Genomic DNA, 26,795 nt, shown 5'->3' on the forward strand with positions numbered 1-26,795 from the left:
GGGGATGCCGGGTCCTTGGGGGCGTGGCCTTGGGGGAATACGAGTCCTCGAAAATCCCGGGAAAAGGAGGTCCCAAGCGGACACTTTGTTTTTCGTTTCTCTAGAGAAATCAAGAAAACGAGTGACCGCTTGGGACCTCCTTTTCCCGGGATTTTCGAGGACTCGTATTCCCCCAAGGCCACGCCCCCAAGGACCCGGCATCCCCTCCAGCGGGGATACCGCATCCCCGGGGACGTGTCCCTGGGGGGACACGTGTCCCCGAAGACCAGTTCCCGAGGACATGTCCCTCGGGATATGGCATCCCCTCCAGCGGGGATACCGCATCCCCGAAGACATGTCCTCGGGGACTGGGTCCCCTGGGACCCCGGGGGCGGTGGGAGGCCGCGCAGTCCCAGGGGACGGTGGACTCCCCCTGATGAACAGGGGGAGTCCGGTCAAACAGCAGCTACGGCGGCAGCATCTTCGGATACCTAAAACATACGAAAAGTGAATTAATAATGACGTGTAATATAAGAATAAATTATTACCAATATTATATTCTATGTCAATATATTAATTCTATGTTATATTATGTTATATGTTAACATATTACTGCCAATGTGACGTTATAATATATCAAATTGAATATATTGTTATAATACTTATAACTAACTTATATCATACTGACTGATAATTATTTCATACCTGTGAACGAATTGTGCGATGCCATGTATAACTCCTGCCCTTCGTGGTTGGACGTTGAATGAGTACTGCGATGAACTGGCCGTCGTGGTGACTGATTGAAAGCCTGAAAGAAAATGTCCGATAAGAAATGAAGTGAAATTGTAAACCTAAACCTAAAATATATGAATAAATTTGCTCAAAATATAACAGCGGAGATTATTTATAAACCTATGATGAATTCCCAAATCCTATACCTAGATAGACGAATTACAGTCTTTGAACATCGGTAACACTATCTCGCAGTTAAGAACATTATCACTGAATAATTACTAACGTGAAAGAAAATGAGGAATTGATTATTTCTGCCTAATTATTCGAGATTTCAACGACGAAAAATATTCCTAGTCCAAAGTTACGACTCCAACTTCTTCTATTCGAAACACGTGTGAATTGGATACCGAATTCAGGTGCCTGACATTGGAATAAGTGAATAATCTGATTTCACACGAAAAAATGGTAAACATATAGCCTCAGATTTTTCTCATGAATAAGTTCCTGATTCAATGAATAAATGAATAGATGAAGAACTGAATGAAATGATGAATGAACGCATGAATCAAGAACCATCGTCATCACACCAATTAATTCAATTAATTATTCGATATAATCATTTATTCATTCGGTCATTTATTTATTTATTCATTTATTTGATGAATTGATTGATGAAAAATGTTTTCGAAATACTGATTTATCAATCAACAGTCCAGAATACTATTCATCATAATGAACTGTTTGATAACTAACAGTGAAACAGTCTGCAATCATAGACGCGACGATTATTGCTTTAAATCAAGAGTAGGTATAAAGGCATCATGTTCAAGTTCCCAATTCAATTAATGGATGAAGAGATGAAAGATTCAATGACTGAGTAAGTACACAGAAGACCACGAATATTTAGGAGCATCGCGATCACAGTAATCGATTGATTATACAAAGAAATGAATGAATGATTGAATAATGAATGAGTGGCTGGATGAATAAAGAGATAAATGAATGTATGAATACTTCAGAAATACCGATGAATTATTAAATAGTTTAGAATACCAGTCATAATAATTAATTGTTTGATAACTTACAGTAAAACAGTCTGCAATCATCGACGCAACGAATGCTTCGCGTTGAGAGTATATAGGCATCACGTGTGAATTTCTAATTCGATGAAATAATGAATAGTTGACTTACTGAATGAATAAATGAATGAATAAATGACTGAATGAATAACCGAATGAGTAAATAAATGCTTCAAAAATACTAGTGAATTATTGTATAGTTTGAAATACTATCTATAATAATTAATTGTTTGACTACCGAAACAGTCCGCAATAATGGACGCGAAAATTGCTTGAAAGTATATGAGCATCACGTATAGATTTATGATTCGATGAATAAATAAATAGCTAACTTCCTAAATAAATGAATGGATGAATAAATGAATGAATAAAGAAATAAATGAATAATGAAATGAATAAAGAAATGAATAAAGAAATGAATGAATAAATAAATTAACACGTAAATTTTAGTATTTCCAAAACGCGACCGGAGAAACTTCGACAACTGAGGAACTACGGCTCAGCAGAAACTGCGTACTATTTCTTACCGCAATGTATTTATTTTCCCTTCTCCCACCTCCCTGGCAACTTTTTTTGCTTCTCCAAGGATGTACGCGCTACCATCGACGTCGCTCCTGACGACGCGTGACGACGCTCCGGCTGCTACGGCCATACTGCCGTTGCTTCGGAAAAGAAGGATCTACGTACGAGACGCTCTGAAGATCGAATACCGAATCGCCATAGCGTTTGCTTGCGCCGCAAGGTAACGTCTGGGGAACAATCATTTCATGATGCTGTTTGGACGTTGAAATGAGAAACAAAAACGACGACCAAGTTTGAATTTAGCTAACGATGAAGGCAGACCAAATATCTGCAATTTTTGACTTCTGATTGTTCGATAAATGAATTGTCGATATTTTATTTGAATTGGGTGAACGATTTACTTGGCCCATTTTCTACGACCCGAGAATCCCAGCAAAAGAGTCAGTTCTGCGGCACGAAATAAGGTCTCTAGTGTTTATCAGCCGAAAGAGCTGCAAAAATTTCTCGGAAAATGAGCAGAGACTATAGTCTTTGGTGTTCTGACACCCCCAATTCCGAAAAACCGCTCGAAGAATGAGCAAAGACTATAGTCTTGGGTATTTTTCGACTTTGGGATATCAAATAACCGCATCCAGAACGTCAAAGACTCTAGTCTCCGGTTTTTTTTCACCCGGTAATTCTCAAAATTCGCCTGAAAAATAAGCAAAGACTATAGTCTTTGGTGTTTTTTGATTTCTAGATCTGTCAAAATCGCGCGAAAAATGAGCAAAGACTACAGTCTTTGGTGTTTTGACACCAAAAGTTATAAGAGAAAACTGTCCATCGAAATAGTCGGTAATGTGATATTGGTCAGACAGCATATCGAACATTGTTCCGTGGGGGTTGTAGATCTTTATTTGACGTGTTGAATTTCCAAGTATTCAGTCGCATCGTCCAGATGCTTTCTCTGTTATTGAAGTCCCTATTCTTAGTTACCCATTCTACACACGTTGTTCTCCACTCTATACACCATGCCCAAACCTAATAAAAGGCAATTTATCGTTTGTACAACGCAACGTAAAATGGGTATATGAATACGCGTTCGTTCATTTCTCTTGCGCCTCTCGTACGAGCACTTTAATAAATGTCAGTTCTGATGTCTCGATATTTCGAAGATCGATTCAATAATGAACGGACGTGCCGTCGAGCTACAAAATGAAACATTAAGATCTCACGTGTAAATCATATCATGAATAGTTGACCGTTGATGATTCCCCCGTGTAGGACCCCAGCAGCTCGTATCTTAGAAATTTTTCACCGACCTAAAGTTTAAAAATTATCGAGTTGATTCATTTCATGCGCCACACCCTGTATATTCTACGCTTATGGAATATCTGGACCTTTGAAATATAGGGTCTGGAAGTAACTGCATCCCGTATACGTATTGTATGAATGCGTATTGTACGTGTATTCTGTGTCATATAAATGCAACTCCCCTTTCAGGGGCAGCAAAACTACCTCTGTAGTTACTCATACTGCAACTGCAGTTCGCATATAGCTAAACGAAAATGGAATGGACTGAAGTTGCATTTTAATTAGTTACAGTGTGCAGTAATTGTAAAGGTACGTCTAAATATGATATTTTGCTTCAAGGTAATTTTCGAAGCAAATAATTTACAGTTATACAATTCTCGGTCTACCAACTCGCTACCATGCGATAAAATCGTGCTGTGTTTTTTCCATCATAGGCTCATCTTCGAGTGTTGCGATTATTCAAAATCAAATTATTTTTTTTTTTCTATAGGGTCTTGGATCATGTCCGAGGAGGAGGGTAACTTCAAATTGCTACCGTATCGTACTAAAAACGTCACGATTTTTGTGGTCCAAACTTAAATATTGTAGAATCGGGAGATTCGGATGTCAGTTGCAGTTATTATAAGTCGAGTTATTACCGTTTTATGTCTTCTCGCGCTTCGCTTTATAAACGAGTGACTTCGGCCAGTTCTTCCAAGAGTCTAGACGTTTGGCATTCAGATCTGCTGACTCTCTGTACCACCAACGTCATTTATTCGCATCTATATTGGATCGGTTTCTTGGAGTCGGACCAAAACCAAACTCCACGTCTTTGCATGCAGTTTCGCCAGTCTCCGTCGCTATTTATAGGTACGCAGGCAATAATAAAAATTGACAATTTTAGTACAAAGAGTTTTAAAATTCCAGGACAAACGAAAATTTCATTCAATTCTTTCTCAGTTGAACGACTGCGAATTGCTTATTAAAGCGGTTGCGTTTCTACGAGGGAAAAATAATGTATTTTCAAATACGACGATCAAAAATTAGCATATAGATCTTCTGCAATAGGAACGGAACTGAAAATCAGGTTATTAGGATTCTCAATATCTTAATATAAATTCCGATTGCATGCATTTCATTGGTACAATTCTCGTTGTCCGTGACCTTTTCAGTTCAGTCAAGGTCGTGCTGCAGACACGAATTCCGAAAATTTAGTGTTCAATTTCACAAAATATGAAATGGTGGAGTCGAGCTATTTTTCCATCCAATGATCTACCATATTCGACTTTATTCAAAATCGACAGTTATGGGGTTACTGACGAACCGTGGAGGATAGTTTCTCGTCGGAAAATCTTTGTCGGAACGACAGCGGAATGAAAACAGGTGTGGGGTTCATGCGAGGCTGATTGAACGATTCATAATATACCGAAAAGGAAAGACCAAAGTTTGCGATCCCGTCGACCATCTCAATTTTTATTTCCTGCCGAAACTGCGATCCGGCCTTCGACGCTCAAGAACACATTGATCGAGAACCAGGTGTCTCATCTGACATCATATTCACATTTCATATCGTTCAATAGTTGGATTAGAAATGTCTAGACGCGTTTCGCTGCGGTATATATCGTTGAATCTAGAACGCTCATTTCTCATGGATCGTTGTGGTTTACCTCCCTCGCCTGCGCCGCACTCGCGTTCAAGTTAAATTCTCCACATCCAATCGGATAGATAACTAATTATTTTCAATCAATTTCGAAAATTGAATATTCCAAGTAATTCAATTCGGATTCAATTGAATCCCTCACGTCCGCGATAACGCTGAATAATAAAAATGTCGAAGACAGCTTACTGATTGTGAGCTCATTTGCGGTAATTGAAAATATCATACACCGACAAAATATGGCGTCTTGTATGCTCGGCAATCGTTCGTGAGTAATCGTGAGGATCTGAATTATCCGAGAATAACTTCGCCCGTAACTCAACGTAACGAGTGTTCAAAGAAAGGGAGGAAAATTATTAAGAGAGAGCACGAATGAAACGGAAAAGATGACGAGGCAGTGGTTTCAGGTTCATAATTCAAATCAGGGTAATCGTGTTCGCGGAGCAAAAGAGAGAGAAAATTGAAAATTGTGCCTTCGGATCCGAAACTCGAAACTCAAAACTTTGAAGAGACACCGCGTGATTAGGTAATTAATCATCCCTGTACATCGAGAACGGTAGGTACCATCATTTTTCATTTTGTTCATGGTTTTTTTACCTCTCCAATTTTACCTCAGCCAATCGGTATCGTCGGAAAAGGCCGCAAATTTCCAGAGTTTTATCTTTGAACCGCATCCCCTTATCCTTGCAATATCGGATATGGGATCTATACAAAGTACATAGATATAAATTTCACATGTTAGACATACGCTGTGAAAAAAAGTTCAAAAGATCGAACGACGCCCTCACGTAATATCTCAGCTCTTCACTACTCTCATCTTTCATTTTCCCTCCCGTTTCGATTCTGCAGTAAGTACAGAAGGAAAATTACGAATACATGAACCGAGATATGAAGTCTCTAACGTTAACTCTATACATATAAGATGTACGATTAATTCCAGATTTTAATCCCTTAGGGTTTACCGTAGTTCTTTCACTCCTGTCTATGACGAGGGAGCTTTTACTTTGATTCAATTCCTCGGAATATTGTAATCCATGTGATTATTATTAGTTTTATTTTTTCGTTCTCGCGTGAGAATCTGTGCTCCCTCTTCTACCTTTTCGCACGTAATAATATGAGCAAGCTCGGATTTAAACCCCTCTCACTTTTCCGTCCCTATTCGAATGCGGTGTAATATGAAAACGTTTTTGCGATTCAACTCGAGAATGCCTTGAGCCAGCTGTGTACGAAAATCAGGTCGTTTTTTATTTGAACCAACAAAATTTATTGCTCTTGACTTTTCTCCCCTCCCTTAATTCAGGTTCTAATATTTTACTCAAATACTAATTTGAATCTCTTGAAGATTTTAGTTGAAAATAAAATGCGACGCGACGCGATTCGTATCACGTCTATACGTACCGCGATTATCGGTCCATGAACTTTTTTATCTCTAGTAACAAGTCAAGGTGATATAGGTGAACCACGGAGGGCGGTAACTACTCAGGTGAGTCATTCGATACGTGTGAAATGCAGATTGAAGCACATTTTTGTTTTCGATAAATTATAATTCGTCTCGTTGGAATGATCCATTATTTTCGATTCTGCCCACGTTCAAAGTTCATCATTGGACGGGTTTGATTCCGTGATTTCTTATACAAGTTTTTTCAGCTCACTACTACCTATGCTACTACCAGATATGGGAATCTGACGAGCAGCTATCATCGCGTCACATTTATTGTTATCTCGTATATCTATGTAGGAAGTAGGGAATCATGAGTACATACGACACAGCTATGTACATCCATATATGTATGTATGCAGCGCCCTGGATCTCCCGGCGGCACCGTGCCGCTACCATCGCGACGTCGAGCGTCGGGCCACCGGGGCGTCAGTCGTTGCCCGCGTAGGGGCGAAAGCGCACCTTTTTGAACAGCTCTGTTTTCCTCATTTTCGTTGCAAACGGTCAATGCGCCGCAACCATTCACCGCGTGTCCTCAGCGTGTTTTTGTGACAGTTAAAAATACATTACAACCCCAGAGGGACGCCGCGCGTACCCGACATTCGAAATAGCGACGTTGGAACCGAAGAAGAATTTGAAAAAAACATATTTGAAGAAATAAAGTTTTGAATTGAAGTTTTTCAAAATTGATCCTTTCGTTGATATGGTAATCAAATTTCTGTGAAAAAATTTGTGGGATAAATATCTGATCTGATCAGTGGGTCGGATGACATCTATTTTTTAATTCTGCTTCCGATTCGACCATCGTTAGAAGTAATATTAATATTATCAGTAATAATAATACCGGCGTACAACTACGATACGAGTGCGGAAAGCCTCGTGGGCACGAGGAGTGCAATCAATAAGTGAGAGGAGACCGACTGGCGGGTAGAGAAGAGCGAAGTGCGAAGAGAAGAGAAGAGAAGAGAAGCGAAGAGAAGAGAAGAGGGTCGGCACAGCATCCAGCCGTTGGATACGCCCGGCGTCGAGTATACCGGGCAGGGAGCAGAGCCAGGTAACCGCCGCCCTACCTCTTCTCTTGCAGCGGCAGTCTGCGCTATATTTTTTACCTGTACTTGCTGTCCGCAGACTTTTTTTTATCTCTTTCTCTCCGGATCTTGATCTCCCACAATTTCTTCCTTACTTTCCCCGTTCCTCTTCACCCGATCATCGATATCAAAACGAATCTCTTAGTTTTTCTCCTACGAATCTCGAAGTGAAGTAATCTCTTGTACACTGTAATTAAGTCTCATGAACTTTCAATAAAAAAAAACGCTCTCAATACAGGTTTTTTTTTTCAACTCATCTGTTCAATTCCTTAGCTGATTCAATGGCAAATTGAGAGAGCGAATTGGGACCGCGTGATTGATAACAACACGTGAACACGTCTGTCATATTACACATCTGAATCGAACAAACGTATTCAGTTAGTCACGACGTTACTCATTATTAATGACACTCGCATAGTGCAGTCGATATAGGAATTAATTCCCGAGGAGAATTCATCCGATTGAATAACTGAAGGGAATCGAATTTTTCTCAATTTTATTATTCCCAACGAAATTGTGGATCTTCAGGCAAAAAATCTTCGTCACCCGGAATCGTATAGTTTTTCTTTTACATCGAATAGTGCGTTTTTTGTCTCTAGATATTATGGTATACATATATCTGTGTATTTCTGATTACGCAGATGACTGGAGAACCGATTTTCTGCTTCGATTAAACTAAACTGGAAAGGTACAATATGATTCGATTATATCGGTTCACTGATCCATAAATGTATTTAGTTTGGTAATTAATTTTGTTCCTATAATAATCGTCTGCTTTTACCTAATCCGATCGCGTCCCGTTTAACGGGATATAGTTGATTACCCGATAATTGTACCGTCATGTTTTTTTATTTTACTTGTTTTTTTTTCATTCTCTTATCTCGGGTAAATCGTACGAGTAACCAAAAGTATTAACGCCCGAAGTTACGCGCTACATGGTGCTAATAATTGAAAATTTTAATTCTTGGAGCAGTTTTCACGCGACCATTATACGCATATACCGAATACTCACCGTTTTTACAATCATTCTAAAATTAAAAAATAAAAGTACTTCAACGTTCGGTTATTCAGGCCAAGGTTTATTCATAATTTTCTACTATCAGTCGCGTCGGAGTAAGATAATCCGCATGTGGAGATTTTTATGCGCAAGTTTCGTTCGCGATAAAAGCAAATAAATGGTATGGACATCGAACGAAGACAGATCACACTTGTGTGTACTGAATAATAATCAATTCATTAAAATTACGACAACCAGACGTTACTTATTATTTGTACGTAACCAGTGGAGCTGCAGTCATTCGCGAGTTACACCATTCTACTTCATTGGATACAACGAGTACATCGTTGTACGTACATGAGGTATATATAATGTGACAACACGTTTATCGCTATGCAATAAGCAATTTGCTGACGATAATTAAAGTGTGTTGCGTTACTCGTTCATGCATAGGTGCTATAGCTCTGTGGAAAAAAAATAACTGTTAGCGCAATTATACCGTGACGGTGTAAAACAAGTTATCGCAACTTCCGTCGCTGTTCGTTGATAACTGCGGATAATTCTGCTTCGTGAATTTAAAAATTTCATGCGGTTTGGCGGCTCTCCGCGTTACTTATCACCGAGAAATTAACTTTTCGCAGCTCGGGGAGCTTCCGAGCGAATTTATTTTTCGACAATTCTTGAGAATTTTCTCGTCCAAGCGTCCGCGGTAAGGTAAGCTGTAGATTTATTCCACAACACCGTCGTTATTACATGTACACGTTGTATAATGAAAAACTGTGCGTCGTCGTTCCCACCACGTCTTAAGTATGAAATAACTCACGGCAAAAATGAAATTATACGCTTTGTGTAACCCCGTATCTACTTATGCTTGTATGTACTATACAATTTCTGTTCGAATAGAATTCTTTTCTCCTTTAGAAATTTCTTTTCTAAAGATATTAAATCATCTGATTACAACTCTTGAACAGCAACGCACAGTTTTTGAACTGTACAATTTCAATCCCAGTAGCTGAATAGCACGATATCCGTCCTCATCGTTTCTTTTCTCTAAGTTAGAGAACGACTTGCAACCCTTTGCGAAAATCGACCAACGAATCGATACAGAATATTAAAACTCTTTAAATTTTATTCGGTGTAGTTCATCAAACTGCGAATGTTCGGTAAAATATGTTTCATGAATCAACATTCGAAGTGTTGTTAAATTTTCGCTGGGTACCTATACAAATTATTCTGTACGGACCTGGTGCAGGGGTTGTGGGGTAACTTTACTCGAACACACACACACGTTTATACTGTAGTACGTCTTGCGTAGAGCATTGAATAGCTTTCGTCGTTTGCTGATGTTGAGAGCGTTGCAGTTATACTATAGAATTCGTCCCTAGAGTTCGTAGGGTGCAGCCGGGCAGACTATATTTATAAGAACGGGAGGGGTAGTTGTTGCGGAAAACGGGGAGAAGGGAAGGAAAAATGGGGATGAATATGATGGGTGAGGTTCAAATATCAATGTACAGGGTGTCGAGTTAGTCGCTATCGAAAATGTAGAAAGAATTAATATTCCGTCTTTTTCTTCGTCGTACACAACTTACGATTAGAAAAATTTTTGACGAATTTTCAATACCAATTCTTTTGGTTCTTCGTTGACCAAATCATCACGAAGCGTATGGAAATTGTTTGAGTCCGATTTGGAGGGTCCTGATTGAAATCTCCACTTATATGTTGAATAAAGTGAGTGTGGTTCGGGAACTGTAAACGGTACGAGTTTAATGACGAACGAGAACGCAACTTTTTCCGAACATCGGTTTGGCGAGTGTTCGACCGACTCGTTAATTGTTTGAATAAAAAAAAAAAAAAAAAATTGCTAAACTTGGGAGCTTACACCTCGGGCGTGTATGGCAGGGTCGCTTTTCCCGCTGTACTACTCAAAAGCTTTTGGACACGATAATCCGTTTGTAATTTAGACCGTGAAGAAGTTTAATATTCTATGCGAAGTTTGCGGGCTTGATAGCCGTTGATAAAAAGTTTTCAAATTACACCCGAAATATATACGTCGTCTGATTGCCGCGCTTTTAATTTCTTCCCTCCCAACCCGCCAAACCTCGGTTAATTTTTCTAATATATACCTTCGGGCAGCTTTATCTTATCGGAGAGCAATTCTCGTCAAGTATTTGTACGAATATTTGTCTACGTGATCCGTTATATCGATTTCTAGCTATGAAAAATGAAAATTAGGTGGCTGTTGAATCCAATTTTTTATTCGAACATTTTTATTTTGAATTCTCCTTTGATTTTCTAGTTTACTTAACGATCTCGTTTTCAAGTTATTTGAATGAGATCTTCTTTCATTTCCCTGAGTCCGCGGAAAATTCCAATGGACCTAGCCACCGATTGGCCTGTAAACTCAGAGCCCAGAACGTGCCCTTAGAAAGCAGAAAGTATTTTAACCTCGGACATCGTCCATTTAATATAAAATTGGATCTCGTGTACCAATGCAACCATATAAATTTATTTCATCGGTGGAGTTTGGACAGGAACCGGAATCACCACGTCGTAACAACCAGGCCTGTGTTGAGATGCTCTAATTTTCTGGTTTATGGTCCAGGGTTCAATCTGGTGAGCCGAACCTCATTCGTGGGATTCATCGATCTGTTATCCGTCTATGATTTCACCTCCGTAAATCGTTGTTATCGTCATGCGATGGATTTTGCATTGGTCATTATTTTATACGCTTGATGTTTCATATCTTGTATCAGTCACTTCTCACTCTGCCATACGGACACCTTTTGTTACTTTAATCACTCGGTGACTCACCTATCAGGGGGATATTATTTTTACGGGGACCCTCGTTCCTATCAATACTAAATTCTATTAGCTGGCATTCGTTTGAAGCCAGACATAACTCCCGAAATCCCGTCTTCCGAGGATTAGCCTCCCCTTGTACTTGGCTGAGAATGACCGATGATCCTGTAGTAAGTCCTGATCCAGCGAGTAAGTTCGCATTTACTGATAGACTACAATCTAGATTATTGTAATTTTTATTCAGCTTCACGTGCGAAAAAGTTACCATTTCTTCATTAGATTAATTAGATTCTTCGATTTCGATTCGATGAGTTGTACAAACAGCTTGTAATTAGTAGATGATTCATGCGAGAGTCTCGAGTAGAGGAGCTGGTTTAAGAATGTTTGGCAATTATTTCATGAGTTTTGTTTTTCCGGGACGCGAAAGCTTATTTATTACGACATTCGTGCCGGTATTCATAAGGTACAAGCAGTGACGTTCGAAACGCTTGCTCACTCTTAGCACGCGGACGAGGGTTGCAAAAAAGAAAATGAAACGTGGGTTCGCGTTAAATATTGTAAGGGGAATTCGCGCTGCACAACTCCACCCTCTCTCGCGAGAACCGAGTGATATTTTATTTATCATAAATACGTGTGTTTTGCGTCATGAGTAATCAAGGAATCGACGAGATAAACTCACCTCTTATCTCATTTTATCGCTAGACATCGAAGATTTACTTTTATATAAATTACTCATGTACCTATATGCTCGTTACTTATACATTTTGCGTACGTTCAGCGTATAAATTAATATTCATTGCGTCATTCATTGGTGCCAGGGTATGAATATATTCGATAAAAAATCGCATATGCATATAATATGTATCCGCACGTCTCTTGTGTATTGAAAATATCATTTCAATTAGCATGCTAAACGACGCTCCGCGTGCAGAGGTATTTATTATCCGTACAATATGCATGCATAGTATGAGCTAACGATGGTAGTTTAACGTGAAGTCTTTATTTTCTCAAATTCGATTATCGGAAACGTTGATTCGTTGGATCACCTCACTCGCAATTGGTGCACTAAATATAAATTGGTGTAACGGCAAGTAGATAGTACACGTCATGCTGTCGTTATACTATGTGCTCGCGAAACCAGCTGAGTGTGACCACCACCTTGTGGGTATAACATGTGTGCCGTATAAGAATATTCATGCGTGATTCGCACGTATCTATGTACACGTTGTCTCACTCGCGTTACTACTTCGTTCCCCTTGATAATCCCTGTGCAGGATAAAAATATTTTTGCAAGCTGTGAAACTGCCACATGTTACTTCCACCACTCGCTAATATATTACTTTTGTTTTTTTACTCATCACGTGTCTATACTGGGTGGCCCAGAATTAACTTGAAATATCGTTGGAAATAGCTGAAGGTCTCATCCAATTGAAAGGTGGGAATCCGAATAGAATTTTTTTTTTTTCTATTTTTTTCATTTTCATTTTAACGATGATTTCACGGTTTTTATTAATCGGGCTGGTTTTTCTTGGACCACTCTGTATATCGGGTACGTATACATAAGTATATAGGTGCACGTAATAAAAACGGACCACTCAACACGCCCGCATTGATCGTGTCATTAAAAACTTGTCAATCAACGGCAGCGGAAGCTTGAACTTATAATACGTACGCCATCGGTTATGCAAAATAGGTATATATAATATGTATATATACGTATTGTACATGGTGTTGATATTCATCAAGGAACGGACGAATATTGTAGATTTTCTCTGCACATCCAGCAGTGCAAAGCGTCAATTATTATATTGTAAAGGTATAAGCGAACCGTATCTTACCGATACCGGATTATAGTTTTCTGTTCACTTTGCCCATTTCATTTGGAATGAGCATCACGGTTGAATTGAGCAGGAACAGGATAATGATATATTTCCGTGATCCCCCCCTGACGAATGAGACGAGGTAACCCAATAAATTTCAAATACCGAAAGAGAATTCTGGTATGTGGTGATTTCGGGAAAAATGTCAACTGTAGGGAGAGACGGCTAGTGGTCAGAATTTGCTGCGTCTGAATTTTAATGGACAAATTTTTACCGTTGACCATCTCCTACGGAATGAACCTATTAAATTTGCGATGTGATTAAAAATCTCACAATTGTATTTCTGTTACAATTTCTTCTTCTCTTTAAATCAGTCTCACTGAAATTGAGGAAAAAAGTTTTTTAATCGCGCGTACCTGGTGAACAAATTTCACAGCTCCCCTGTATTATTAGAACAGGTGTAATGAATTTTTCTTTGTTTGTATCAACTCGTTAAATATGGTCTCTCGAGTTGTGAACGGTCTGGATACATTTTTAATCATAAACTTGAACGAGAGGCAAAAAACTTTTTTTTTTTCCAAGCAATTATGATATAATTCCTGTATAATTGGACAAGTTTTACATGTTGGAATTAATGTGTGTAAAGTAGCGTTGGAATTCCGTTTAATTGTCTATGAATTTTGTCGAGAAAATATAATTGCTTTGGTTTTCGTTAGTTGGTCGTTTTTCGGTTGATACTGAGTTGTTCGAAAGCGGCCACGAAATTTCGCCGTATCAGCTAGTGTCGAGCTTTATCGATTTCAGATTTATATCTTGACATCGGAAATCATACGAGCGTGAAATTGCAAATTGTAGAATTCCGAACCTCCTGCGGCAGGTGAACCTCATATAATATGCAGCCAAAGCTAGTTTCGGACGTAATCATATTATCAGACTTGATGACCCGACGAACGTTTCCCTGCAGAGTACTTAATGGTCGCGCGGGAATTCAACAGCAATTTCCCTCGAAACAATCAAATTTCGCTCACCGCGTATACACGAGTTGTATTTGACTTCTGGAGAAATTAATTTTCCAAATCCAATCAAACATTTTCAATTTTACCGTATAATTTCAAAGGGGTGTACATCCTGATCCCATCGACAGTTTTGTGAATTCATTTTTTCAGTTCTCTGTCGGCAATATTTTGATATAAACGAAAGATGGAATGAGTTCTGTTATTTCTGATAAAATTTATCTGATAATTCAGGAATTCAGATACAGCTAGTGCACATGCACTTATCTATGATGTAATATAGGTTTAGATAACGAGTCGTCGAGTTTGTTCCACGTGTTCCACTATCCTACAAATTTCATTACACGGTCATGAAACGATTGAGGGGCTCTTACCTAGCACATAAACGGCAAGAAAAATAAAACAATATATCACTGTCTTACTTCTTTTATGGGACTATAGGTGTAGCATAAACGAACGATCGATTTATCGTACATTTTTCCTTCGCATTAAATTCACACATTTTCGTATGAAACGGGGGAAGAATTCGTGAACACGAAGCGCCGTGTACGGGCGCAGCTAGTTTCTTTATGCTTTCTAGTTTGTGATCGAGTAATTTTTCATCGTAACGATGGATGAAAAATTGGTACGAAGTATATTTAGTTTGTCATACGATCGGAAAGAAAAATAAAAAGAACGTGGACAAGGTACCGGCTCTAATTACCCGTTCACTTACATGTACATGGATCTTATCGTTTCTTCAGATAATTTTCAATGCCGTGAGAGGGCGGAGTCTAACGACAGTTGAACAACTTTAAAGTTTCGTGTTTTCACTTAACATTTTTTCCTTGATATATTTATACAGCATTATTATTCGGAAAACTTTCTTTCTCCCTTTTGCCTTCCCTCTTTTCTTTACGCTTTATTTTCCGTGTGTTCAAATTACCGAAAATTTATTCCCCGCGATGCTCGCATACTCGCGATACCGCGAGATTGTACAAAACTTGAAAAGAAACTGCGAATCGTTTTTTTCTGGTTTTTTTTTTTTTTATCTTTTTTTCGAAATACAGACATACATATCGCAAGAGGATTAGAAGTGGTACACGAACGACTCTTTGCACACCTTTGTCTCGTCGTCATCGACCTTGTAATTATCGCATCTTGTACTCGTTATCGAATTTACCCGAATTACATTTTACACAATTCGACGGGCGACGGTCAAAGGATGGATGATCTTGAAATCGTACAAGTCTTTCAATCCTCCCTCCTCCCTGAATCTGTTGAAGTTGAAGCTCGGCTTCATATTTCACATCTCTCCGAAGCACGTTCGTCTTTGTTCGAGATTTTTTTTGATCGTGGACCGATTATTTCATGAGCTTCTTTTTTACACTCGAATTTCGCGGTGTGGAACCCAATGAAATTGCTAGTAATATTCCATACTGATGTCTAGAAATATTATCTGTCGATTTTTTTCTTACCGTTTCTTGTAATTAAAGTAAATTTTAATTTCTGTTTGAAAATTAAGTGCCCCGTTCACTTCTGTTAGAACTGGAATGAATAGAATGAGAATGAGGTAATATTTGAAGCAGCTTCTTCTTTTCTGGTAATAATTAGATATCTTTTTTTTTTTTGTCTTTTCTGTTTAAACAAACCTACATGTGCGGAACTGATCTATTTCCCTTGAGATGGATCTTTTTCTGTTTCTTTTTCGTTTTTCTTCTTTGTTTTGTCTCTGTTTGTTTTATTCTTTTGGCACTCGCCTTTCGAGAACAACTAACGACGAATTTAAAAGAAGGGATCGCGTGTTACAACGAGGAAGAGCGAGCTCAGAAGTTTCTTTAGTTGAAACAAAAGCGCTTCACGCTTATTTTTTTTCTCTTTCATTCCTGTATACATGTATAAGACTTCGTGCGGAAAAATTAGAAGAACCCGAAAGAAAAGAGAAATAAGTAACAATAAGAGAAGACGAAAGATATGAACTTTTTCTCATCTACCTATACATCGCCATGTAGAATAAGCCAAGTTTGTCCTTCTCTGATTCCAACGCTTCCCGAGGCTCACAAAGATACCTCCCTACAAAAAAGATGGGGGTAGCTAGAAGGGCGAGAGTCCATAAACAACGCTCACTCCAATAACATAATAATAAGGCCCACCAGGGAACCGGGGGGTACAGATAGGAGGCTCACTAGGTGGAATCAGATCTTCGGAGATTAATTTGCAGCGTTGCAAAACGGCGTCAGTTATTCATCGCAGAGACCTAGCAATGGACCAGACAGGCGTATCACTCACAGATGAACATTGGGTGTACAAGGAAATAGTTAGAGGGATATTCGGGACTACGAGAGCAAATAAATGTGTACCTGCAACGACAGCCGTGCTAGGGAACTGCGTCGAAAGACCGACACTGATAGCGCGGCATAATCGGATTAAATCGTTATAGGTAACGGGACACAGAGGTACTCCACGCATTAAGCGGGCTCGCCACTTAAGACGAGCTTGCGCCTCGAGGTAAGAGGCAAACGAGGGCTACCTTATTGGCATGCCCACATAATATGCAAAGGGTATTATACGGAGAAATGGAAGAAAGATCAATTCAGGGAGTACGGGCCTGTTGCGTACAAAGACCCTCTTCGGAGGGTAAACATAGACCTCCTTTTTTTTGTTTTCATCGGAGAACATGTTTTCTTTTCTTCCAATAGCTGTGTAGCGACCGTGAGATAATATCGGCTCGTTACACTTTAAATACCAACCATGTAGGTATAAGAGGATAATATAGCCCTACAATAAAATACCATCAGCAGGAGTTATGAGACGAGTATGATAATATAACGAACCAGATATACGTACGTACACGTACGATGTTCATAGTCGTCGACCGGGATCGATTACGTGGTATAATTCACATCGTAATCTTTAATACTAGTGCATTTTTAATTAAATATGCCCTTGAAAGTGGTATAAAGATCTGGCAAACACAAAAATGAATTGAATACATAATGGCGGGCGATGCGAATTCGGACAATTAACGTTTCGGACAGATGCATGAAGAACAGATGGTACATAAAAACCAGACACAGAGAATGTAAAATCGATAAAATTGGATAAGAGAGCTCACTATCCCAGGGAGTGATATACATAATATCGAGGGGGGATATGCAAAATATATAATTAATTACAACTCACTTTTACGACGTACGATCGACACGACGACCCAGGCAGGAGAGAGCGAGCGGACGATCCGCTTCCTAAATTAGACTAAATTCCTTCGTACTCGTCCGGCCTAAATCGACAATTTGGCGATCATCGCCCCACCATTGAACTCGTGTGACAAACGTATATGTTCAGTATTATTGTATGGGATTCAAGAATTCCACGATGATTTCGCCGTATCTGATCCGAGGGTTACTGCAGTGGAGGGAAATCTTTTGTGTACCATATTTTCTACCTCGGAGTATGAATAATAAAATAAAATGAAACGAAATGAAATAAAAAACATCACGAGAAAGAGGGAACGGGGGCTCGAGCAACCCTCATATAAACCGTTCTACCGGAACTTCGTAATAATACTTAAAAAATACCAACACCCTTGTGGCTGAAGTTTTTTTTTTTTTTTCTCTCTTCTCATTTTCTCCGTTATATTCATGTATTTACAATTCACAGACGATAAATGTCCGCGCAAAATTTTTGATGGCTCCAAAGATTTTTGACGTTCTTATTTATTGATATCGCAATTTTTCTCTTTCTGTATTGTATTCAAATTCGACCGTGCCATAGCTTTGCTGGCTGCAGAAACTTGCGCTCTGGAGAATAAAGTGAATCTGCAGGTGCTTCGATCTTTGCTATTTTTCATCGTGTATGGAATGAATAAATTCGGTTCCGAGTTACCATATCTTTTTTTATCTCTGTCCGCTCCGATGACTTACATATTGTATGCCAAGATTTCACATATCTTAACGCATAAATAAAAATTTTCCACCGGGGTTTTTCAAGACCTGCAGAAGCGACGACCCGCGTCTTCGCAGGCTCGGAATATATTTGGAGTTTTGGAATTTTAAAACTTATTCCCGTCCCGATAGACGCGATCGAGGAAACTTCTTGTAAATTTTTTCCGCGATACAGGTGAATAAATTTATTCCGAATACCTCGAAATCTCAAATCTAAAACTGGGATGTACTGAAACCATAGTGGGTATCACAATGTTGGTTGAATTAGATACACGGATCAACTATTCGCACCGACTTTTCTCAAATTTAATTGACATTGGTAATACATTTTTCTGTGGGTGTGGCCAGCATCCTACGGCGACAGTGTGTGGTACAGCCATATCGATTTTATACATATAGTTACGCAGCTTCGTGTGCCCTCGCTTACGCTAGAGGTTCCTCTGCATTTGTAGGAACAACGTAGTTATAGCGGGTGATGCTGGATTTCATATTTTCATCTACTGACGTAAATTGATTCCTATATGAGTTAGTATTCATCCATAACATAGAGATCAGCGAACAGCACGGATGAGAATTTCAATCCGTTTCAATTCCTTTTCTGCGTTTTTTTTTTTTTTATCTAGTAAGTTATTATGTCATCTTTTTCTTAACACGAAAAAAGTTTACATAATTTAACGTGTCCTATGATACGACTGCAATTGGATTTAATTTTTGTCTAAATTACACGCTGAATACATAGCAGTTTTGAATACATGTACATGCGAAAAAGAATTCTTCACCGTGGTGAACCTTTTCTTATTTTTTTGCTGCTACCGGTAGCAAAATAAAGCTTCCAACTTGGCGCTTGGAGGAAAAAGAGTTCCAGAAATGTCACTTTCACGGTGGGATGCGACGACGACTTGGGTAACAGTGCAGTGAAATACTTTACGCCTGTTTTTCACGATTCCGTTTAACAAGTATTATTCAAATTCATTTGAAGAAATTTTATGATTTTTTATAGAAATTATGCAGGAAACGAATGGAATTCGGTATGCAGATATATAATATTACTTTCATATAACGTTACGGAAAGGAGGATTGTAAAGCAAACGAAGCAGACTCTCTTCGGTTCTTCAACGTGAAAAGTTATTTAATAAAATCGTACCTCGGATTTGATTCATACCGCAGTGATGATATTAAACGCATACCGAATAAAGGTGTAGAATTTGTTGGAATAATTTTAATTTTGAGGAATAAACTTGTGTAAGAATCCCTTGTACTTCTCTGATTGCTAACTCGCTGGTTCTGAAAAGAATAAATATACTGAAGCTGAAAATCAAACGTCTACGAAAATTTGCGCTGGAACTGTGCAGGAGGTTCTGAAGCACGTATAAATCTTACCAAACGATTGCGTGCGGGTGATGAAAAATTGAGAGATTCAGAAGGTCCCGACTGTCCTCATAATTTTTTCAAAAAAGCTGCCGCAGCGCATGATATCCCTATAGTTCCGCTATTCAGGTTTAACCTTAACCCTTTCTAAAAGCTCGCTAAGAATGTTTTTCTTCGCATTGTAGACCCTTCCCGTATCAGCACGTGGTTCCATGTTTTCTGTCTGATCAATAACCCCCTTTTCCACCGTATAATATCATAACGGCCGTGACGCAGATCCCTGGTAAAAAAATTTTAAGCTTTAAAACTCTTTAAAAGCTCAAAATCGAGAACACACACAGCTGCATTCTCGCTGCACTCCTCGCTCAAATCTTTTCCATATTATTTATAGGATTTTTACAACAAGTCGATAACAGCGTCTTTTATTTTTCCAAACTCTCCAACGGTCCGATAAAATTTTATATTTCCAATCCGCAGACGTGAAGTTCCTTGCAATGTGTGTACAGATATTTTTGCACGGTCAGTTCGGATCTGTGGCCGTTTTTACGACCGTGAAATTCGTTAGATGATTGATTTAATCCTTCGAACAAACATGATTGTTTTTACGATCGCGTGACCGTATCGAAATATTCGTTATTGCGAGGCAAATATACATGTATACATATGAAGACATGTATACATGCGATATGCTGATAAAATCCGTGTTGAAAATCCACGTTTATCGACATGTTTTCGCGTTTTTTATTCCTATCGGGTAATTACGTACTCGATCGACCTCTACCCAAAGTTATTGTAATAATCATGCTCGGATTATAAATTGCAACCGTACCCTCGTCTGCAGCCATATCCTTTTATGATCTTGTTTTCAAACACGTCTTTTTCTTGTAAAATCTATGTTTGCAAGCTCGGGATATATATTTTATATCGATTGTACGCCGTTTTTAAAGCTCCTGTGAATATCAACGAAGGCCGTCAAAGAAATCGATCATCACTTGGAATAGCTGAAAAGCTGCTCAATTTATAAACCGCGACCAGATATAGAACGCGTAACTTTCTCACTTTTTCAAGCGATATTGCTAGGCAATTTTTCCGAGTTTCAACCGAAAATTATAATATGAAAATCTATAAAACGAAATCTAATTTCTAACACGAAGAATTGCACATAATTTAAAGTCAAGCGTTTTTTTTTTTCATTGTCTCTCACGATTTAACAAACCCAAACCTGAAGTATCAAAAAAAAGTAAAATGAAATAAAATTCCAAGTTTCGTATAATTTGAGGTAGTTTTTATCAATTTTCTTCGTCCACATTTTGTGAAGATTGACTGACGGATTTACTTATCCTTTTTTTTCGTTTTGAAAACGAATTTCAGGATCTGTGAGATGACAGGGCGACACTAGCATGCTGGATAAGCGGCGGCTCCACGCTCCAGGGTCGCCGCCATGCACCCTTCTATTTGTGGCAGCCCTCACGATAACAGGATGTCTCTCCTTTTGGTTACTGAACGGTTGTCCGGGTCCCCCACTGCTGGTGTCATCTCCGATGGTCGCTCAATCACCTGCTTACGTTTTGATACTGCCAGGAAACGGGTCTGTCCACCCTCGACCTTATGTCCTGAGCGAACTTCCCCCCGATGACGAAACTACTCTTATAGACGTCAGAAATTTTCGTTTCGTCATCAATCACGAACCTTGCAATAAAACTCAACCTTTATTGCTGATGCTGATTCATTCGGCACCGTCGAATATACCAAAGAGAATGGTCATCAGGGAAACCTGGGGACAAAGAAGAAACGGAGCTATCGTACTATTTCTCATTGGTACGGATGATAAGTTACAAAATCAAATCGAAGAAGAAGATAAAATCTACGGTGATATTGTTCAAGGAAATTTTAAGGACGCCTACAGAAATATGACCTATAAACACGTCATGGCACTCAAATGGGCGACCTATCATTGTCCGGGTGAGTAATCATCGATGAAATTCTCTAATTATGATAACAGACGAAATTTGGCAAAGAAAAAATGGAAAGTTCGCACGTCATGTATCTTTGAACGTCCGTCAGGACCTTTCGCTCTTTTTAAATATTTCGGACCACACAATAGCGATGCTCGAGCCCTTCCATAATTTTCCTTCGAGCACCGCGAATGTCCTGCAATTAAGTTAATCGGTTTTGTTGTACCCCTCATTATTTTTAACTCGGAATTGTTCAGCCTTGGCAAAGAAGGTCCTCGCTTTATTTCTCTTTACTCGAGTTAACATCCAGCTGCCTCGTAATTAAACAGTAATTACGTAATTTTTCGTTCCATTTTATTTATTTATTTTTTGCACGATGTATCTCCAGGTGCAAAGTACGTGTTGAAGCTCGACGATGACGTGTTCGTTCACACACCTGCTATGTTGGAGTTCCTATCGCACGATTTATCCCCCTGGGGTGCGCGACGTCTGATTCTCTGCGATTTGATGGCAATGGCGATGGTTAAACGATCATGGAGATCGAAGTGGAGGGTATCGCCGTTAGAATATCCCGGTAAAACTTATCCCGTATACTGCGCTGGTTGGGCGATTATTTATTCACCCGATAGTGTATTTTCACTGTACAGAGAAGCTCAAAAAGAATCTTACTTCTGGATAGACGATGTTCATATAACCGGTACTTTAGCGAAAAAAGTTAATCTTACACAGACCCCGTTGAATTCTCTTATATTAAAAAAGGAGAGGTTGAAGGCTGTATTAGAGAAACAAAATTCACCTGGTGACTTTTTATTCGGTCCAGCAAATATGGCGGAGTCTGATATAAGGGCGCTGTGGTACATCGTCACATCGAAACCATGGCCTAGTTTTAATTGAGGGGCTTAAAACAATTTATAGTCAAATATTTAAATACATAGAATAAAAAGTTTGAAGAAATTTAGAAGAAAAACAGCAATGCGAGACTCGGTGGGTTCTTTCACCAATTTTCGTGCAGGTGGAATCCTAATAGAACGTTCTCGTTATCATTATAACGCGAGAGGGAAAAATTGTGAAGAATTAAAAAGAAACTAGGGAGGGCGGGGTAAAAGAAATAACTATTTTATAAACTCCGCGACAGGGTCCATTACTCTTAGATAAAATAAACTTTACTGTAGAAAATTCCTGTTCGAAGTTCTTTGATTCAAAGTTTCTCTCACATCCGGTGTCTGCAACGTACGTTGAGCCTAATTAAAAATCTACTTCTTTCCTCTTTGTTCGTTTGACAGAGACAAATTAAACATTTGTTAGAAACGGAATGTGATGTGCGGTTACGAATGAGGGAAAAAAAAAATGGGACGATAGAATTACGATATTAGAAAATTGCACAAACAATTGTCATGCGACGACGAATATGAAAAGTCTCGCTTTTTTTTTCGGCTGTTCAATCATACCACTACGTAATTATTGAGAGGTAAAATTGATGAGATTTATGGGGTGCCTTCAAGACATTTATATCATATAAACCCCTCGAGGCGATTACGTGATCTACCTGCACGACGGTTTAATCTCGCGCTGCTCAGTACGGCTATACTTTCAAAATGCGTTTCGTCTTTTGGTAGTTGATGAGTATTCGTTCGTTCGTTCGTTTGTATGTATAAATTGTACATATTTGAAAATACTATGTTCGTTGTATGTATTTAATTTTATATACGACGAGAGCTTTCGCGATGATGAGCTTCTCTCAATTGCGTATAGAATCGAAACGTGTTTTTCCGTAAATGTGGGAGGGTTTGAAAATTTTTCATTTCAAAAAACGATCGGTAGCGGATGATATTTATTTAAGACCGAAATAACTTCATCGTGATTTCTTCTATACGCGCACTGCAAGTTCGTTGAAAAAAATTCGTTGGATTGGTTCTGACATCTGATCAGGTATATATTTATATTTTCTTATTTGTATAGGGAATGAAGCAAATGGAATCACTTATGTATTGAATGATCATGTACGAGATGTGATTTTAGGCACGATGAAAGCATAAGGAAGTGATCGATAATGAGACTTGTGATTGTCGTCTTATTGCTAGTTTTCTTTTTTTCAATTTTGAATGCGATGAACTCATGGTATGTATTTAAGTACATATGTACCGCCTTTGTATGTGTATATTATGTCGTGTATATATGTATAATGTATCTATATCTATATATTTTTTTTTAGATCAGATAACACAGAGAGTGAATTATGATAAGAAACGAAAGAAATGAAAACCAAAATTTAATTAGCAAATAAATTAATTATTAATGTTAATTGAAAAAACGAACAAAAATTTGCAAATCTAAACACGCACCTACGTACATTCATTCATATAGAAATTAATCATCTCATTGCATTTACATCCTAAATATAAGAAACAATTACTTATGTATATATATTATATAGATAGGAATTTCAGGTACGCATGTCGCCTGGCCAATTATTTTTGTTCGATATCATCGAAATCGAACATAAATGATACACTAATAAATATACATAATTAGTTACGTAATAATTATATACGTATTACGCACGGTTCGGAATGGAGTGTGTTAATTTACGATTTGCATCGTTTAGGAGAAAATTAGATGCAAAGCTAGAAAGAAACAAAAAGCCAAAAAATCAAAAACCAAAAAAAAAAGATAATTTTTCAATCGAAAGACCAACGTATTAATTCGATGATGAATCAATAATTACGTTACACGTATAATATATGAATAGAGATGCATTGATATACAAAAGTATTTGATCGGAAATTTCATGTTTCGATAATCTATGAGTGTAGCGGGTACTGCATATTTAGAACTCTGATAAATAGAGCCAAATGAATTTCGATCTCATATTATTGTAGTTCGATTTTATGGAAAAAGGTTGATATAATTATATATAATTATAAATAGTCGAAATAATTTTTGACGATGAAAGTTTTTTCAGTCATGGAGCTTATTAATCAGGCGACCAATAATAAATGAAGTACCTTATCTGTGTCATGTGTTGTCGTACCAGCGTAAGTTGAAAAATAAGTTATACATATATGATAAATTATATAGATATACATCATGTAAGAGAAGAACAATTGGAGTAGAAAGAGAATGAATTTTAGGAAGGAAGAAAATTTGAAATACGCAAACGAAAAGTATTGAAAGAATTGTAAAATTATTCGAATCTTGAAAATTAATATGATCATCGTAGTTACACTTTTTTATAGACGAGCGAGCAAATCAGCTACAAATTTGAATTATTAGTATTAGCAATTATTAACGATTATCATCAGTTTTATTGTAATCATTGTAATTATTGTTAAAATGCGCCTAAGGAATATTGTTATTTTGAATAATGGATTCGAAGGATGCTAGTATGAGAGAAAAATTTTACAGATTGAAACAAAGAAAGGAGGGTCGCTAGATTGAATGAAAATTGTAGTTGAACTGAACAGCTTTAAGAGAAAAAGGAAAAGAAAAAAGAAAATGAAAGAAAAAAAACAATTTCACGAAAATATTTCACAAATATTTCACAAGTGACTGGATATAATTAACTCTTTACTGAAAATGAGATTATAAGAATAGAAATTAATAGATATGATAATAAATTATTAATTGAAAAGAAGAACGATGGGATGAGTAAGAAAATAAGAAAAAAGATACGATGACATTTGTTGTATTGATTTTGTAACTTAGAATATACTTCTTTGTGAGTTGCAAAATCGATATGCAACTTTTTCCATAAACCACATAACTAGATAAAATTATTCACTCGGTTACAATAGTAAATAATTTATCATCTCATATATTCCTCTTTGTGAATAACCTTCAAGCCCTATAACCTTCCTTTCCTTTTTTTCAGTACTTAAAAAATGAACAGTACCTACGTGAATAAAATATGAGAACTTCAAATACATGAGAAACTCTCTATTATAGGTATGCCAAACTGATCAATCATTCTAACAACGATAGTTATATTCACTATTTCATTTTTATTTTTACACGCCGTCTTTCTCTTTGCACTAGTTCGCGTTTTTTTATTGTTTGCTTTAAATACGTAACAAACAAAACTATTCTAGTCCTGTTCCCTTTGCTTTTACCATGTCAATCGATTCCTATAATTTTTTCTTTCTCATAACACGGTACGACGAGCTTTTTTTTTACTCTGATCATTGCAGCTAAGGTATTAGAAATTTTTAGAACGACGGGATAATATTTTCTACCCCTTCGTAATCGACGTCCACGCATGTCTTCGCAATATCTAACCCTCGAATCTGAACCCCCTCATGGTCCTCGACGACGCCAAGAGGTCTGGAGTTTTGCCAAGGGAGAATATTTGTTGGGTCCAGTGAGTCTGGTCTTCACATTTAATGGCTCTCCACAATTCATGGAACAGATATACTCGGGTCACATGACGTTAAGGTCACGGAGATAAACTACCACCGCCACCCCCACCGACTCTTAACGCGAAACCATAAAACCATACAAAATAAGCTCTAGATACCGGATTTCGATGCGAGTGGGATTATGCCTGAGGTATTCCATATTTGTGTTCACATGTTTTACGTAAATTCACCAACGATATCATACGTGTACGTTGAATATACGCATATTCCGTGTGTTTCTTTTTTTATTTTTCATTTCTTTCTCTCACTCACAGTGCTTGACGTGGATATTCCGCCGGTGGGTTGCTTTTCCGGTACGACATGAATGTGTACGATAAATTCCGATATCCTATGTTACGATATGCGAGTCTCTGTATGGAAATTCGCTGGAAATTATTTAAAAAGCTTGTTAAATTTTTTTCTGTTCTACTCTCCCGTTTTTCGATATCCTCGTCCGATGTACAAAACGCGAGTTCGACTGGAATATACGTTGGCCAAAAAGGTGGTTCGACGCAGCTCGGCTTTGGGGATCGGTCGATCGAAAGCTCTTAAATCTTGTTCGAATCCATCCTTCAAAAGCTTCATCCCACAAATCCGAATATAGAGGTACGTATACGCGTGGTTTATGTACCCGTGCACAAAACAATTCCGACTATACCTACGTATTCCATATACCTCGATTATACTGGGTATAGGTAGACACGTATATCGGAGCTGTACCGCAGGTTATCAGCATATTAATTGTGCATAGCAATT

The 26,795-nt window shown here is 38.1% G+C and overlaps 2 protein-coding genes across 17 annotated transcripts in view; one reads left to right on the forward strand and one right to left on the reverse strand.

Annotated features, from left to right (window-relative positions):
* Positions 1 to 310: 310 nt before the first annotated feature.
* Positions 311 to 26,795, reverse strand: part of LOC105693592 — a 100,129-nt gene continuing 73,644 nt past the window's right edge. For 13 of the 15 annotated variants that reach the window (XM_048654462.1, XM_048654460.1, XM_048654464.1 and 10 more), the window contains one exon: positions 311 to 787. The gene's annotated coding sequence lies outside the window, so the exon portion shown is untranslated. Of the gene's footprint in view, positions 788 to 21,330; positions 21,465 to 26,795 lie in introns of those variants that run through there. The other 2 variants (XR_007278157.1, XM_048654461.1) reach the window with 2 other exon arrangements.
* Positions 7,034 to 25,140, forward strand: LOC105693627 (beta-1,3-galactosyltransferase 1). Of its 2 annotated transcripts, none has more exons than XM_012413677.3 (3): positions 7,034 to 7,736; positions 21,062 to 21,652; positions 22,034 to 25,140. In XM_012413677.3, exons 2-3 carry the CDS (start codon positions 21,091 to 21,093, stop codon positions 22,537 to 22,539), a joined length of 1,068 nt encoding a protein of 355 aa, XP_012269100.1. In that variant the 5' UTR covers positions 7,034 to 7,736; positions 21,062 to 21,090; the 3' UTR covers positions 22,540 to 25,140. The 2 variants fall into 2 exon arrangements, with proteins under 2 accessions (XP_012269100.1, XP_012269101.1); XM_012413678.3 differs by lacking the exon at positions 7,034 to 7,736 and adding an exon at positions 9,195 to 9,481.

The sequence above is a fragment of the Athalia rosae genome, chromosome 4 (genome assembly GCF_917208135.1).
Source record: "Athalia rosae chromosome 4, iyAthRosa1.1, whole genome shotgun sequence".
NCBI lineage: Eukaryota > Metazoa > Arthropoda > Insecta > Hymenoptera > Athaliidae > Athalia > Athalia rosae.